Below are 18179 nucleotides of genomic sequence, written 5' to 3' on the forward strand. Positions count from 1 at the left end.
TGACAGTCCATCATTACTTCAAGACATGAAGGTCAGTCAATACGGAACATTTCCAGAACTTTTTTTCTCTCACTATCGCAAAAACCATGAAGCGCTATGACTAAACTGGCTCTCATGAGTACCATCACAGGAAAGGAAGACTCAGAGTTACCTCTGCTTTAGCGGAAAATTATTTTGAGTTGCCAGCCTCCTAAATGGCAGCCCAAATAAATGTTTCACAGAGTTCAAGTAACAGACACTGCACAACATCAACTGTTCAGAAGATACTTTATGAATCAGACCTCATGGTCGAATATCTGCAAAGAAACCTATACTAAAGGACACCAATAAGGAAAAGATAGTTGATTGGGCCAAGAAACACGAGCAATGAACATTAGACTGGTGGAAATCTGTCCTTTTTGAGATTTCTGGTTCCAACCGTCGTGTCTCTGCGAGACGCTGAGTAGGTGAATGGATGATCTGCGCATGTGTGGAGTTCTGCATCAGATGACCTGGCCTCTATAATCACCCGACCTCAACCCAGTTGAGATGGACTGAGGTAAGTTGGACTGCAGAGTGAAGGAAAAGCATCCCATAAGTGCTCAGCATATGTGGGAACTCCTTCAAGACTGTTGGAAAAGCATTCCAGGTGATGCTGGTTGAGAGAATGCCAAGAGTGTGCAAAGCTGTCATCAAGGAAAAGGGTGGCTACTTTGAAGAATCATTTCATAGTTGATGTCTGCAATGTAGAAAATAGTCAAAATACAGAAAAACCCTTGAATGAGTAGGTGTGTCCAAACGTTTGACTGGTACTGTATAGCTCTAAGGCCGAGACAATAAGAAGAAACAGTGGCAGAATAAATTCAACCACACCTTTGTTTCATCACGACACGTGGTTAGAGCGTTGGGCCAGTAACCGAAAGGTTGCTAGATCGAATCACCGAGCTAACAAGGTCAAAATCTGTCGTTCTGCCCCTAAACAAGGCAGTTAACCCATTGTCTCGCGAAAGTCATTGTAAATAAGAATTTGTTCTTAACTGACTTCCCTAGTTACATAAAGGTTAAATATATATATATATTGTATATATATACATATTTATTTTTTTATCACAAAACCAGAGAGCAAATTCTGCCCTGTGAAGTCTACAAAACATATTACATGTACCAAACAGTTAAATGACCTACAGTATAGTCAAGCAAGTTAATGTCTGACATTTTCGGACTACTAAACAACTATTGATTTAGAACCACAGAGTCGCAAAGAAAACAGGTGAAGTCTCCACTATTCCAGCACCATTTCAACACATGTGCTTAGTCTAATACAATGACAACTAAAAGATAACAAAAACCATTTAGTCCATTCAACATAAACTAAATATGATATGGCTGTCCATGGAACTGATTTCTGTGTGTGTGTGTGTGTGTGTGTGTGTGTGTGTGTGTGTGTGTGTGTGTGTGTGTGTGTGTGTGTGTGTGTGTGTGTGTGTGTGTGTGTGTGTGTGTGTGAGTGTGCATACAAGTAGAATAACATGTTGACTCACCCTACTTGTAGAGAAATGCCAATGCCGTCTCCTCTTTCATGTTGCCAAAACGGTCTGTGAGTCTGTCATGCACGATTTTAGTTTTAGTTTTCCTAGGTTACCTGACTAAAATGCTTGCTCGCTAGCCTAACTTTGATTCATGGGTAACGTTGCACCAGGTCAGCTAGTTAACAAGCCAAATCCAAACTCGCTTCCCTTGATACTTTTTTTGGTGTGCCAGTACCATTCACAGCTGAGCTCACTCAGTTTAGCTCAACACTAATTGGCTATTATTTCATACTTGTTTTATCAGAGGAGGCCAAATGCTTGCTGACTTCCCTTGCATTCAATGTGACAGGCTGCAACAGTGTCATACTCTTTTTAACCATAAGGCATAGATGGGCTATACAGCTTTTTCAGGTGAGATAAATTCAGTTCTGCAAATTGAAGAACATTTCTGGAACATAGAGAAACAAAAGATACATTATTTAGTATGTATTTTATTTCATAATTTTTTTAAAAACATTTTTTGGGGTGAAGCTTGGCTTACATGCATACGCGCCACTGGGAATAGGATATACTACAGTTAAAAATCATCATGGAAAAGCAATAGGCCTACATGTTGTGGACTGCTAACAAAATTCCAATCTAACAATCCAATGTCATAAGAGATTCATCTCTGTGTGCATTTTCACTGGTGAATATTTCAGTTGTACAATTTAACAACTTTGAGTGTGTGGGCCTGGCTGAGTGCCTCGGAGACCTGACTCTGGGTGATCCCATTGGATCCCATCTGTACACACGATGTTGACAGTGGTCAATTGGACATGTGTTTGATTCCTGATGTTTTTGGGTCTAGTGGTGATGGTTGTATATAAGTCAGGGAACAGTGTTGGGTGTGAGCTGGGACCTCTCTCCGAGTGGTCTGTGGCTATAATAGGGAAGCTGTGTCACAGCCAATAGAAGGCTCACAGGTATTTCAGGAATCACAGATGATTGGGAGATTGTAGATCAGGTGGGCGCGAATAGACTTACACGAGCAGGAGAGAGCGTTCATAGACACAACAAAGTAGAGGCTGAACTTCATGCATTTTAGAAAAGGCCTGATAAATGTGTTTTTTTCCTCATAGAACCAATTTCCTACTTGGCAAAAACGGATTAAATCAACGTTGTTTCCAATTTCAACCAAAACAATCATTGTGATGTTGAATCATCGTGGAAAACTGATTGGATTTGCAAAAAGTAATTCACTTCAGGACATTTAGGCTTTTTTCACCCACGTTTAACCTAAATCCAATGACATGGTGAAATGTTTGTTGATTTCACATTGAAGTCAGGTTAGTTGAAAACTCAACCAAACGTAAATCAGGCTGTGCTCAGCTGCTTTTGTGTGTGCTGTTGTGTTTCTCTATGTGTGTGTGTGTTTTAAAAAATGAAGTTGGTTTATGCTGGACATGCTGTGCGGAATGTTCTCAAGTGTAGTTATCGACTTTACACAAAATCTCCTGTAATGATGATCCACTTTAAATGGCTCCATTGATTTTAATGCAGCAATTACATCTTTAGTGTATGGAAGGCAATACATAAGACAGTAATACAAATGGCTGGCTACAACTATACACCAGGGTTTACGAACCACAAACCTTTACTGAAAAATATGCTGTGTTAGTATAAAGGACAGTCATGCATGATTAAGTATTTGTAATTGAAGGTACATCTGAATGAATGTTTATCTGCATGTGGTAAGTACTGTAACTACTGTATAAATCCCCAAGGGGGAAAAAAGAAAAACAAAATGTTTACATGTGCATTACCAGGACACACATCTGGATCAATCAACCAGAAAAGTTGTTTTTTTTCCCAAAATAAATGTAGATGTTATTACATGGTGTTAGAAACATGTCACTGCCTAAAAGAGCATGGTTTGCCCTTCTGTTAACATGGCATTTGGAACAATAACATGCTAAACTTGGAACTTGATCGAATTCATAAATGCATCACTGCCTGTTATGGCAACTGCTCGGCCTCCGACCGCAAGGCACTACAAAGGGTAGTGCGAACGGCCCAGGTCCTGCCATCCAGGACCTCTATACCAGGCGGTGTCAGGGAAAGGCACAAAAAAATGTCAAATACTCCAGCCACCCTAGTCATAGACTGTTCTCTCTGCTACCGCACGGCAAGTGGTACTGGAGCGCCAAGTCTAGGTCCAAGAGGCATCTAAATAGCTTCTACCCCCACGTCATAAGACTCCTGAACATCTAGTCAAATGGCTACCCAGACTATTTACAGTGCCCCCCCCCCTCCACTGCTTCTCTCTGTTGTCATCTATGCATAGTCACTTCAATAACTCTACCTACATGTCCATACTACCTCAAATAACCTGTGCCCCGCACATTGACTTTGTATCGGTACCCCCTGTATATAGTCTCGCTGTTGTTATTTCACTGCTGCTCTTTAATTACTTGTTACTTTTATGTCTTATTGTTATCTGTATTAATTTTGAAACTTCATTGTTGGTTAGGAGCTTGTGAGTAAGCATTTCACTGTAAGGTCTACTACACCTGTTGTATTCGGAGCCTGTGACTGATTTGATTTGTTTTAGTATATTTGTAAGAAATATGGCTTTTGGACACATTCATCTTCCAAAGCAAGCAGCACACAGTTCAGGCTTTAGAAACATGGCTGTGGGGCAAATGGTGTATTATATATAGAGAGGATGTAGCTCTGAGAAACATTTCTATTCGACAGTGTTTAATTGAAGAGTATGTTTCAAAGCAGCCAGCCCTGCCGCTGGTTTTATTTCTAATTGCCAGCAGCAAAGCACTTAACGAAGCAAGGGGAGAAGAGCGTGGGTGAAAGAGAGATATAGCGGCCAGGTTTCCATAGCAACGGCAGATCAACAGCGGCAGTAGCCAAGGGGTAGTTTAATCTTGAAGAAAAGGCTACAGGATCACCGTGTTTTCCCTGCTAGAACTCCTGCAAACCAATATGTAACATGACGTTGTATCACCAACAGTAGTCATCTAATGGCATTCATGAACTCTCTCTTCACGTTGAGAAATCTAATGACTAGGGATGTGAAGAGAGAGAAAAATAAATGCAATATATAACTGTCTGGGAGTCCCAAGTTTGGATGACTGTACCTTTCCTCCATATCCTCTTTGGTTGTCTCATTATTTGTGTCCAAAAGCTCACATTGCAGTTTCTTTAGCATCCAGAAGGGGTCAGTTTGGTCTGCCTCAACTTCCATGGTCCGCTTTGAGGTTGCACTGTGCTTTTCTGACCACTGTTTTTTAAAATCTCTGACCAGTTTATGTTTATTCTATGAGTTGGTGTAAATAGCTCTAATAGTATACATCATAAGACTTGTTTACATACTAAAAAGTATCGGAAACCACTGCATGTAGTATGGAAGAAGATATCAATTTTTTACAGTGCAATCTTCATAGTCTTATCTTTATTTTATGGTAGATTATTGTGAGGTCTTTCTCTCTATGGTTATCTAGCAAAACACATAGTGACTTATCTGAATAACAATGTGGACACTTTCATGAGTCCTAAAATCTGATAATATCCCTAACACTGAGCCAGCACATCCCTCAACTGAGAGAGTCTCCTTCATATCTGCAGAGCGCAGACACATTAATAATTGATTGATAGACAGTCAGCACTACAGTGTAATTCTGAAATCCAATGGCTTGTCCTTATACAGGAGCCATTTGCAGGCCCAGATAGGTCCTGGAGGTGTCAGGTAAGTCGTCGTTCAACACAATGCTGAAATGTAATACCTACCTAGTCCAAAAAGCCATAGATAATAGCAGAGAGAGAGAACATGCTTTTCAGACAACATATGGGGACAATTAAAAATTGCAAACTGCAGGAGTAGAGGGTCTGAGTCATGACCTATGGATGCTATATGAATACAAAACACTACCAAGCTACATATGATGGGATTTGTAGTTCATTTACACAATTCACGTAGTTGACACATGTACCACTGGAAAGAATTACTCCGCTATTCTATCAATAAACATACTCAACACTCAATAAGTCACTGAAAGCATTGTTTTTCCTGGACTCATTTTATTACAAAGTTCTTGAGGACTTATTACAAGGGAATTTTCTCAACATGCCAAAAACAGAACGAAATGGAACACATTGGAATTGAACAAATAGGTAGGATCCGACAATCCACTGTTCACGATCAACATAAAGTCTGATAAAGTCCTCGGGAGAAGGGAGCCAGTGAAGGACTACGGTGCAGGCATAGAACGGCCACATTCACACCGACTCAGCAAAGATCAATCCAACCAAGGCAAAATGTGCACATCTCAAGAAACACATTACAATTTTTATATGCCATCGGCTTTTGTAATACGTTTTAAAAACTTCACTTGCATGTACATAAAACTGTACAAAAACATGGCATCACAAGCATTTTGTTCTATATAAATATAACCAACAATTAGGATAACAACTTGGTACTCTCTTGCAACGACACACTTTCAAGGCAGCTTGTCTTTATTTTACTGTGTAGAACTGTCTCTGATGGTGATGAAATGTGCTGTGAATGTCAGCTCCTTGGGGAGAGGGTTCTTGAACCAGAACCAGCACTAAGATCTCATCAAAAACACTACTAATTATCTTTGGAATTCATGCTAAACTCATAGCCTGCTTGACAGCACACATGGGGATGTGTAGATCTATGTACAGTGCACTTTCAAGAGAGATTTGTCATAGCTCACTTTGATTTTCTATTTAAGGAGGCTTAAGTCTCTATTCAATCCGTAGCGCTGAAGACCCACTTTATAGCACGATTGACAATAGGCAATGTTCCAGAGACTGCATTCACGGTAAACGCTGCATATGTCGGCATTACCTTTACATCTTAACGAGGATCTTCCGCGATACTTCGGCAATATGGATTGAATCCAGCCCTTAGTCTTAGAGAAAACTCCTTTGCCTATTCTCCAGTATCTCATCATGTTCATCAGTCCACAGCCACAATCACCTTACAAGACCACTACAGAGAGGCAGAGGATACTCAGGTGAACTTGACATTAAATCAAAAATACAAACTTCACATGATTGGACATACTGTGGAGTGTATCAAGGGTTTTCATGCTATTAATGCTTTGATCCAGGACTTGACAACCATCCTGCTTTCTAGAGAGCAGTCAACACAAATAATAAATTAAGTATGAGTTCAAAGGACAGGTAAAACCATGTGATTCAGGATATTCAAACATACTAATTGATATAGGCTGGAAAGAAAAAGGTATAACACAGTTATTCTGGCTGAAAAAAGAATGTGTATGCAAACACTGGTGTTGGTAAGCACTCAAACCCAGTGGTTTGATTTGAATAAGGGCTTCAGTCAAAATCAGTTGTTCAGACATTCCAGAGAGAAGCCACACCAAGTTATTCAGCCAGGCCAAGTGATTAGTAAAGAGATAAGCCTGTTGATTTATTCCAGATTCAGGCTGGAGTCAGATGAATCAGCGAATCTGAAAGGAGTCAGACAGAGCATAGGAGACAAAGCCAGTGTTGAGACTGTATGACGTTGGCTTTATCACTCATCGCAATCTTTCACACATATTAATAATTTCAGGTCAGTGAACTCACCCGCTGCTCTAGCTCAGTGAAGCTGCTTTGAGGGGGGGGGGGGGGTTGCGACGGGGACCAAAAGGCTTCATCATCGTGTATTATGACTCTTGCTGGATTTTATTTCAGTGGCTAAATGGCTTTGAAAACAGCATAATGTGCTTTTCCCCCCCTCAAGGCTAGGATAATCACCTGCCTTATTTATTCATGGCCATGTCCAGTAATTTCCACATGTTTTGAGTTGAATTATTCTACATGTGTTGCCAACGGCGGTGGGATGAGGTAAGTCCAGATAAAAATACCGCCTTTTAAATGATTGTAGTTTTGCAGATGGATTTGGATTATGTGGCTGTTGTGTTGTCTTCAGACTGTATGCTCACATATGCCCTGGCTAAGGACTCATTACACAAAGTCATTATGGGAGCCCAGCATCCATTCCCTTCCAGGCCCTTCCACCCCTTGCTCAGACCAGACCCACTGTCTCTCTCTCCATAGAAATACACTGTGGTCAAAACAGGGGCTTAGATACAAATCGAATCGAATCAGTGTACAAATCAAAAGCTATGAGTAATGCTACTGTGCTGCGAGGCGGACCGGTGGCGTTATCATCATCCAATTACATACTACTGTTCCTGTGTCCTCCAGATGTCTGCTTTTAAATGACTTTGAAAATAAGTATTTGTCAAAGACAGCTGCTGTAGCCTAAAGGAATGTCCTCTATATAATTGTCAATTGAAAAATGAGGAACAACAGCTAACAGCTTAACAACGTAACATAACCTGGACTCTATGAATGTCAACTGGACTGAAAATATATGACTCCTGCAACCAATATTTAACTTTATTTGAAATGGCAACATGTCATCATTGTTTATAACATGCACCAATGGATGCAACAGGTAAATTATTTTTAAACAAAATGGTGACCTGAGTGACCACTTTTCTTCTTCACCAAAACAAAAGGTCTCCTGAGTGGTGCAGCGGTCTAAGGCACTGCTTGTCAGTGTAAGAGGCATCACAACAGTCCCTGGTTCAAATCCAGTATCATATCTGGCCATGATTGGGAGTCCCATAGGGCGGTGCACAATTGGCCCAGCGTCACCGGGGTAGGCCATCATTGTAAATAAGAATTTGTTCTTAATTAACTGACTTGCCTAGTTAAATAAAGGTAAAATAAAAATTTGTCCCAGATGATTACTGTAGCCTTCCTTTAAAGATGTGATACCAACACAAGGAAACCTATCAGGATGTAAATGTAAAAAGCATAGTTTCTGTGAGACATGGGAATTCACAGCACTCTAAGTCACCTTAGTGGCTCTCAGGACTGAAAAGTGCTGCGCTGAAACTCGTGTGAATAACTCCTTAGGCGGAGTTAGAACTATTGAAATTCACACGGATCGTGAGGAGAAAACCTAACGAGGCTAGAGACACAGGGTTGAATGTAATGGTGACCTCTATGTGGAGAGCTCAGTGTTATTCAGGCATAGTGAGGCATTGAAGAGGAGCTTTTCACACAGAACAGAGAATATATATATTCTCATCTACAGTGTAGGTGGGGAACCAGAGGCTCTACTCTGAGAGGGGCAAACACTATCAGAATGTGTGCTAAGGGTTTGGGGAAGATCAGCGTGATCAGGAGTGATGGCCTCTAAGTCTACTGTTCCCAGGAAAAGAGACGGGGCACAGTGCTGAGGCTCAGTGAAACACACATTATCCCATTAAATGCTGCCACACAGCTCGTATCACTGGCTTAATAGCTATCCAGGGAGCATGAGGTAACATGCTATGGTTCTATCATGATTGGGGGTCACAGATGTGTGTGTGAGATTGTGAGTAGTTGATTAATTCATTCAAGTGCCTTTCCACACTCTCCGTCCAAGTTTTTGGAAAACATTTCAATCAAGTGTTAAACAGCAGCAGCAAAGAAAAGCTCAAATGCTAAAATTCTGAGGCTATTTTTATCAGCTTGAGCCAGACAGAAATATATACAAGATACAGTGTACACCATTCACATGTATTTACAGCACTGTACATTAAGAAAGACCATTCCATTTGATTGTTAATCAAAAATGTTAAGTCTACCCTTAGGGCTTCATTGCCTGTCAGATGAATGTTATCTGGTTATGGCACTGATCACACATTGGATGTTCCAGAGAACATATCACAACAGGTTAGGGCTTAGCTAAGAAAATCACTAGTGTTTTAGGGATTGATTGTATGTTGATTTAGTGTGATATTACCACAAGTGTTTAACCAATGCTTTCAAAGAAACTGCATCGATAAATAAATCCATTAACTAATTAATACATTAATAAACCAATAAATATGTAAATAAATAAAATGAAAAACTCCTATTGCACATACCAATGATTCCACAAATCACATCCCATATTTCCTACAGAATGGGTATTTATTTCAATAAATGGACTTTTCAGATCCTCTAAGAGCATGTTTCTTTTTCTAAAGTGGGTGTGTCTCTGTGGCTCCTCCTCTATCTGTGCACCAATCAGATGTGGGAGGTGGGGCTTTCTCACAGGTAGATCTCTTGTTTGGGGGTGTGGCTAGGAGGGGAGGTGGGCAGGAACTCAGAGGCCACGCTCAGGGGCACCTCCTCCTTTGGGCAGTCCTGCCTAGGGGCATGGCCGCTGTTGGAATAGGCACTACGGGAGGGCGGAATGCTGGCTCGGTACTCCTCGCCACCCAGCCTGGCGCTCCCATTGGCCAGGCGGCCCAGGCTCCCTCTCTCCTGGTAAGGCACGAAGGTGGAGAGTTTGGGGGGATTCCTGGTCTTGCGCACTGGGGAGGGCTGCCCGGGCATCCAGCAGGCGTCTGAGTGACCCAGCTCACTGCACTCCTGAGTACAGTTACCAGTCATGGCCACATCAGGAATGGAACGCATATCTACATGGAGAGGAGAGATAAACACCCATGTTCAGAGAGGTTCAAATGTTTAACAGAAAAAGACAACAGAGGGAGTTTAACTGCAGATATAGCCCCTCACTGTTGACTGAGAATAAACAACAAGGTTACTGTGACTTCTAATCGGGAGTAGAAAACATGAGGAGTAGAAAACAAAAAGTTATTCTTATAACCCCGTGTTTGCTAATTAACTTGCAGTTGTTATTATGCACAGTACAACTGTTGCTATGTAGCTGTTGCTATGCACTGTGACATGGATGCTACAGCATGTGCAGTCCGGTGGTTGATATTAGAGGAGCAGAGATGTAGTTAATGTGTTCTATGAAGTCCTTCACTGCATTGGGCAATCATTGCTATAAGTATTGAGCAATGATTACGACTGTGTGTCTAGTGTTGATTGATACAGAATCTTAATTTGATCACTATTTTGTTGCTGAGAATTTTCCTGCACCGCATAAAACAGACAATAGCCTACTTTTGGCCAGCTAATAGCCTAACCACCGATCAAGCAACATTATGGACTAAACGTTAAAATCCTGTTGCTGCAGGATTCTTTTGCCGTTACAAAACAGGTCAAATTAAGATCCTATTTTTGTATGTCTGTGTGTGTGTGCTTGTTTGCATGTTCTGTGCTGCCCCGTGGCTGTATTGTGCTGTATGTAGGTTGCCATCTAGTATGTACTGGGTAAAAATGGTGCCCCCAATGTGTTTCCAAGGATAAAATAGAATTTTAACACACAATCACGGAAAATGATCAGACAACGCACAATGCTACATGTGGCTCCAGAGAGATCCCTGCAGGGCCCCAGGGTAAACTCATTGTGGTATGGCTGTTATTGACTGGCAGGTCTGAAATGAGTCCATGTCCCTGATTCTGATCCATTTTTTCATTCTACCATTCCTAATTAATTAAATACGTCCACAACCTACTGACCTCCTTCCAAACAGCATTGATTCAAATCAATAGATGGATATAGCTGTACTGTACACCTACAACATTTTTGGGCAGAAAATACAAGGTATGGTGACTGGGTCAAAGGGAACAACCCCTCAGTCAATTTGTACTGTAACTTGAAAGTACCTAGCTATGAACCCCCAAAACACAAATAACATAATTTTGTCAATTCAGATTTATGTTCAATTCACATAGAAACAAGCAGAGCTAGCATAGCAACACTTAGATGTGTTTGCCTTGAATCTGCAGATGGAAGTCTATATGCCTGCAGAAAAGCCCCAGGGGGTCCAGTTCCCAAACAGTCTCTCTGTGTCTATACTCACAGCTAGCCCTGACGCAGGCATTAGGCAGGACTTCTGGGCCGTTCCACCTGTACAACACAGGGAACAGGAGCCTCCCAGTTCCCTTTAACACAAAGCCACAGTATTAACCCTTTTACCTACCGTGCACATCAACTCAGCCCAGCTCACAATGCTGAAATAAACAGACCCCAAACACACAGTGGACATGGAAGACACATCAAAGGAGTTGCGCAGTAGATTAAAGGAGCAGCCAAAGACAGGCAAGTGAAAAAGGGGATTTTTGAAAGCCTGTTTTCTCCTGGAGTGGAGCCTGAAGTAAATCAAGGTCTATGTCTGGAACAAACCCTTTAGAGTTTACAGTCTGGATAGTGCAGCTCCAATAGGCCGGGAGCAGGAGGAGAGCGGGCAGCCCAGAGAGAGCGGATGGGCGAGTCACAGCACTGTAGGGCACTGGGTTTAACAGGGAGGTGATTGGATTTAGAGAGCAGGTGATTTGGTTTTGAAGAGAGGTGACTCAATGCTATTTTTCTCCCTGCACATCAAATCCTGGACTCTCCGGATGTGGAGACAGTACAGTATCAGCCAATGCAGCTCTCACTCTCGCTTATTCACTTAGTCTCTTTAATTTTACATTTCATATATTCCTTTTATTACATCAGACACACTTAGCCTTTAACAACAGGAAACCTTGCTGAGCCACATTCACTATCACATCCACCTCTCGTTCTGTGATTCCCAGTGAACTTCATCAATGATTCCAAATGCACTTCCTTCACACTGGTGTAACATGCACTCTACCATGCAGGGCCATGGAGGAGAGAAGAGGGAGGGGGGCTGCGTGCAGAGCTTAACCCCCTCAGCTGATAGACACATGGGAGGGGTGGGTTTGCATGCATGCTGCATCAGGGTGCCAGGGGGAGGTGTTGGGTGTCTGAGGCAGGCTTTCTCTCGTCGACTGATCCCCTGTTCACTGGCATGGGGGGAAGCTGTTCTTCCAGAGATTTCACACTGCTCCTCACTGTCTGATTGCAAATGCTCCCTCTCCCCTCCGGCTGCTTTCCAGTGTGTGCCACAACACTTGTGATTGATAGGGAATAGTCACAATTCATACAGAGATGGAAGAAAACAAAATAAAGACGTTATGGCTTGAGATTGACCGTGTGGTCTTCCAATTGCATATGTACAGTACCAGTCAAAAGTTTGTAAAAACCTACTCATACAAGGGTTTTTATTTATTTATTATTTTCTATGATTGTAGAATAATAGTGAAGACATCCAAACTATGAAATAACACCCATGGAATCATGTAACCAAAAAAAGTGTTTAACAAATCTAAATATTTTATATTTGAGATAATTCAAAGTAGCCACCCTTTGCCTTAATGACAGCTTTGCACACTCTTGGCATTCTCTCAACCAGCTTCACCTATAATTATTTTATAACAATCTTGAAGGAGGTCCCACATATCCTGAGCACTTGTTGGCTGCTTTTCCTTCACTCTGCACTCCAACCATCTAAATTGGTTTGAGGTTTGAGGTTGGGGGATTGTGGAGACCAGGTCATCTGATACAGCTCTCCATCACTCTCCTTCTTGGTAAAATAGCCATTACACAGCCTGGAGGTGTGTTGGGTCATTGTCCTGTAGAAAAAACAAATGATAGTGGGACTAAGCGCAAACCAGACGGGATGGTGTATCACTGCAGAATGCTGTGGCAGCCATACTGGTTAAGTGTGCCTTGAATTCAAAATAAATCACAGACAGTGTCACCAGCAAAGCACCCCCACACCACCTCCTCCGTTCCCAGTGGGAACCACACATGCAGAGAACATCCGTTCACCTGCCTTGCATCTGACAAAGACACGGCAGTTGGAACTAAAAATCTCAATGTAACATTGATAGGTTTAAGCTACTACATGAAACTCACATTTTCCCTATACCCATCATGAGGTTGCTACAACCTAGCCTATGAATGAAAGTTTACAATGTAGGTGCACACAGGTCGAGATACATTTTTAGATGACAGACAGTGGCACATTCAATAGCGCCTTGCACACTCTTGCCTGCATCTAGCATATCTAGTGTGTAATCATTAGCCCAACAGTTGCAAACAAGAGTTTCTATTGGACAAATTAATGTATTTTTATCCCCGTTTTGTTTGATTCAGTTTAAGAAACGTTTTTCAACCAAATCGGCAGAATGAATACACCCCTGATTACACATAAACACAGTTCACTTTAATACGTAGCAGCCACGTTGTATTCATTCTAGCCTCTATGCTCTCCTCCTATCACCTTTTCCCTTTGTGGACTTCAATGAACAACACATCAGCTGATATGACCAGGCAATTTTTTCCCCCCAAACCATATCATAACTGCTACACACAGCCTACATCGTTGTCCCCATATTAGCTAAAGTAATGTCCTAGTCAACATAGCTAATTGAACTAATGTTAACCAGCTTCAATCATGCAGTAAATAATCAGTAAGCAGTTAAACAGGCGAGCCTCTGGAATTGGTCATTAGTCTAGGGAAGGGGGTTGAACCAAGAGCTTCCTGGGTTTTGTATTGTCCTGCACCATGGTGCAACCCTACAGAGTGCTGTTGAGGCTACTGTAGACATTTTTGCAAAACAGTGTTTTAATCAATTATTGGTGACGTGAATACATTTACAATTAGTTTAATCAAAAAATGATAACTTTTTCAATGTTTTACCATTTTTAGTTTTGGGAAATTCACTGAGGAGGATGGTCCTCCCCTTCCTCCTCTGAGGAGGACCCTCTGTATACCACCCCTACCTTGTCACAAAACAACTGATTAACACAACACATTAAGCAAGAAAGAAATTCCACAAATTAACTTTTAAGAAGGCACACCTGTTAATTGAATTGCATTCCAGGTGACTACCTCGTGAAGCTGGTTGAGAGAAGGCAAAGGGTGGCTACTTTGAAGTATCTCAAATATAACATATATTTTGATTTGTTTAACGCATTTTTGGTTACTACATGATTCCACATATGTAATTTCATAGTTTTGATGTCTTCACTAATATTATACAATGTAGAAAATTGTAAAAAAAAAATAAAGATAAACCCTTGAATGAGTAGGTGTACCCAAACTTTTGACGTGTACTGTATATAGAATTGTGGTTAATGCAAAATGTTTAATTTGTGAATGAAACATGTATTCAAGGCAACCCACAGACAGTGGAAACAAGACCCCATTTATGCAGATATTGTTACGCTAGGTACTCTAAATATAGAGATGGTGTGTGATATCAAAATAGTCTGTAAATAGATAGTGATTTGTTCATGCATAGTGGGAAAAATAACATTCCTGGGTCTTGTGTTTGTTTGTTTTTCAGTGACATTGAGTGTGTTTACTAAAGCATTCACAACAGTTCCCTTTGGTAGGCAGAGATACCTGACATTTTGTCACCCTCAAAATGAGGGAGAGAGGAAAAAAGAGGGGAATACAATTTAAGGCTAAACACATATGTACAGGTAACTGCCAAAATAAAGGAATTACCTAAGTAAATAAGAGATAAAAAGTATATTGAAAGCAGATGCTTCCACACAGGTGTGGCTCCTGAGTTAATTAATTAATCAATTAATTAATTAATATCCCACCATGCTTAGGTTCATGTTTAAAAATGCCCAGCTAACCATTATTTTGGCCACCATGGCTAGAGTAAAAGATCTCAATGACTTTGAAAGAGGGGTCTCAAAGGAGCATAAAGGGGGCTTGTGGTGGCCCAATGCCCTATTAAGACACCTTATGTTGGTGTTTCCTTTATTTTGGTAGTTAATACATTAGTTAGTACATAACAACACACAAATAACCACAAATGCACAATAAATATACACATTTTTCACTTATCAAATTCATACAAGAAATTCCTTGTTTTCAATAAATATAATTCTGATGTGCTTAGGTGGATTTAGGACAGCATATAAATTCTAAATACGCTCTCATTAAATATCAGTCCAAATTGTCATGGGAATTTTGGGGAAGCTCTTTGAGATCCTGAGACACTGATTGAGAGGAGAGGCAAAGCAACATATCCTCCCAGTGATTATTCCTGCCCGTCCTCCACTCTTTAGTTGCTCTGTGCAGCCTTTCTTCAGGCTAAGGAAGCAAAACTCAGCATGGTAATTTTTCACACAAAAAATGAGAAGTGAGTAACTTTCAAGAGAATATCTGATTAATTGTTGAACCTGTTTCTGGTCTACTTTCTCACCCATAACGATCTTCTGAGAAATGCAGCAGCAACTCTGGGATTTAGCCTCATTAGATCTCCTCTGAAGTCCAGTCATCCCCTGCCAGCCAGCCCGCCCCTCCCACCCTCCCTTGTTGTTCCCACCTGTGGACTAATCCCTTTCATTCAGCTTCCTGTGTTTCTGACTGACTTTAAGCTATGAGGAAGAGAGGTCAGCGCAGAAGTACTTTGGAGAAAGCCTTGGAATCCTGGGACAGAAATAATCATAAAGTACAAAAACCCCTGCACATCTAAGTGTGGCTCAGATGTGGCAGAACTGAGAGACACAATGGCTCAGGTGTTTCTGTGAGGCCAAATTTTTTGTTAAAATGACCGTTAAAGCCATAACAGAGCTCCCACCTGCCCTTCACTGATGGTTGTTCTACAAACATTGGACTATATATTTAGATTTTTAATACGTTGACTGCATGATGCAACTCTAATGATGATTTGAAAAAAAGTGTCTTGAAAGGCATGAGCTCTGCTTTGTTTCTTTGCACAGGCTGTACACACTTCATCAGTCACCCATTCACAATTTGACAAGCACTTGATAATGCCTCAAATTTCACGGCGGCATCCAATTTGTGTGGCCATAATGCACCCTAAAAAAAATCCATGCCTTTGTGCCCTTCTCCCTAAGTGTTGGCACTCTGAAGCAGCTCTCACTGACATGGTTCTCCATCACAGGATCAGGTATTTCTCTCAGGCTACAAGTGAAGACAGACACATCGGAGACGCAACTGCATGCGTGCTTATCCAATTCCGAGGTGCATATTGAAGAAATTGGAAGAACTGTCCACATTTACTTTTCATCATCCAACAAGATGAGTAGACCTAACGAACAGCAAATGCATAAGCCTAAGTAAATCGACTATTCCCCATAGTACAAAAGTTGACCTGTTCTGTGCGAGAAATAAATATTCCAAACATAGTCTGGGACAGTTGTTGGATTCGATAGATCCCAAATTAATACAACCACTAGCATCAACACCACTTTTTTACGCAACGTGGCTGACACAACAGATCAGAATGTTTAGCTTAAAATGTTGACAAAGTCTAAGGCTATTTCTTCACATTATAAGCGCAGCAGTGTGCACACGACAGTAGGCTATATGTGCGAATGTTCCATTAGGGGAAAACACCATTATCAAAAGTCACCACAAATACAATTATGCACGCAATGCTTTTATTATAAAGGTGCATTTTTATGGTGAAAATATTCTTCCCCAAACTTGAAACTCATTCGCTGCTTATGTATGCCAGTTAGGCTATACACCCCTTGTAAAACGGATTAAGTTATTTGGACACTTTAGTTGTGATACAACCCTTAACAAAACATGTAGGCCTATGGGCTAGGCTGTGAACAGAAAAAGTCGCTAAAAAAAGCCATTGTTTCTTGCCTTAAGCTGGGCATCATTCACAAGTGATATCATTCATAAGAGATTGGCTATTATTGTAACTCATCAGACTATTCTTGATTTAATATCGTCTTTACCTATATTAAATCATATATAGTATTTGTCAAATTTGTCTTGATTTAGAATGGTCCATATAAAATGAAAAAAATTGGAGGACGCTTTTCCTGTGGTTCGTTTTCATAGGTGATACTGCTGTTGTAAATATAAGCAATGTGCTTAATATTAGGAAAGTTATAGTAGGCCTAGCCTACAGAAAGCTAAAGGGATCCTCCTCTTTTAAATAGAGGCTGTCACTCTGTTTTCTCTCGCAATTGCATAGCCTATAGAAATATTGGGCAATGTGAGCTCATGGGCTCTCATGAAGTGTTTGATTAGATTTTCGATAACATTTTCATTGTTGTCAGAATGATTAGAAGGATAATAGAGTGCTGAGTATCAGGCAGTTACCAAGTTTGGTAGGTTACTAATGACCATCAGCAGCATCAGAACTTGGAGAAGCCGAATTACCGTGACTAAACAGTCACATGGAATATGACTGCCTTCATGAGTTGTGACCACCGGGGTGGCAATAATACGATCACCGCAACAGCCCTAGTTGTGGGTTTGATTTCCATGGGGGACCATTATGGAAAAAATGCATGCACTCAGTGCTGTAAGTCACTTTGGATAAGAAAAAATAAATAAAATACAGTGTTACAAGTACACATCACACGAGGAAGATGGAAACATTTTAAGAAATTGTTCTGTGTCCTAATTGACTGCAAAAACCCTGCAAGGGCACAGCTATTATTTCATATTTTTTTACTAGGCAAGTCAGTTAAGAACAAATTCCTATTTACAATGACGGCCTACCCCGGCCAAACCTGGGCCAATTGTGCCCCGCCCTATGGGACTCCCAATCGCGGCCGGATGTGATACAGCCTGGATTTGAACCAGGGACTGTAGTGACACCTCTTGCACTAAGATGCAGCACCTTAGACTGCTGCACTATCCCTTGGTGAGCAGAGGGTTAATGACCTGCTTGCAGATCCATTGTTCTTTTGAAAAAACATGGTGAAACTGAGACTCAGAAACTCTCTACTAAAAGAGGATTTAATTATTTTATCCAGATTAATAAATCCAGTCAGAAATGCAGAATTTGGATTAACTGTAAAAAATAAGACATCCAATATAATTCCTTCTTTGAGACGCTTGACATGGTCCCCGCTGTCAAATTTTTCATGATCTG

General features: G+C 41.0%; 1 protein-coding gene across 1 annotated transcript in view; it reads right to left on the reverse strand.

The window, feature by feature from the left end:
* Positions 1-5575: 5575 nt before the first annotated feature.
* Positions 5576-18179, reverse strand: part of LOC118391370 (protocadherin-1-like) — a 137637-nt gene continuing 125033 nt past the window's right edge. Inside the window, exon 5 of the mRNA XM_035782722.2 lies at positions 5576-10003. Within this exon, the coding sequence (XP_035638615.1) occupies positions 9633-10003 (371 nt within the window). The 3' untranslated portion in view covers positions 5576-9632. The remainder of the gene's footprint in view (positions 10004-18179) is intronic.

Source organism: Oncorhynchus keta, chromosome 12 (genome assembly GCF_023373465.1).
Source record: "Oncorhynchus keta strain PuntledgeMale-10-30-2019 chromosome 12, Oket_V2, whole genome shotgun sequence".
NCBI classification, from domain to species: Eukaryota; Metazoa; Chordata; class Actinopteri; order Salmoniformes; family Salmonidae; genus Oncorhynchus; species Oncorhynchus keta.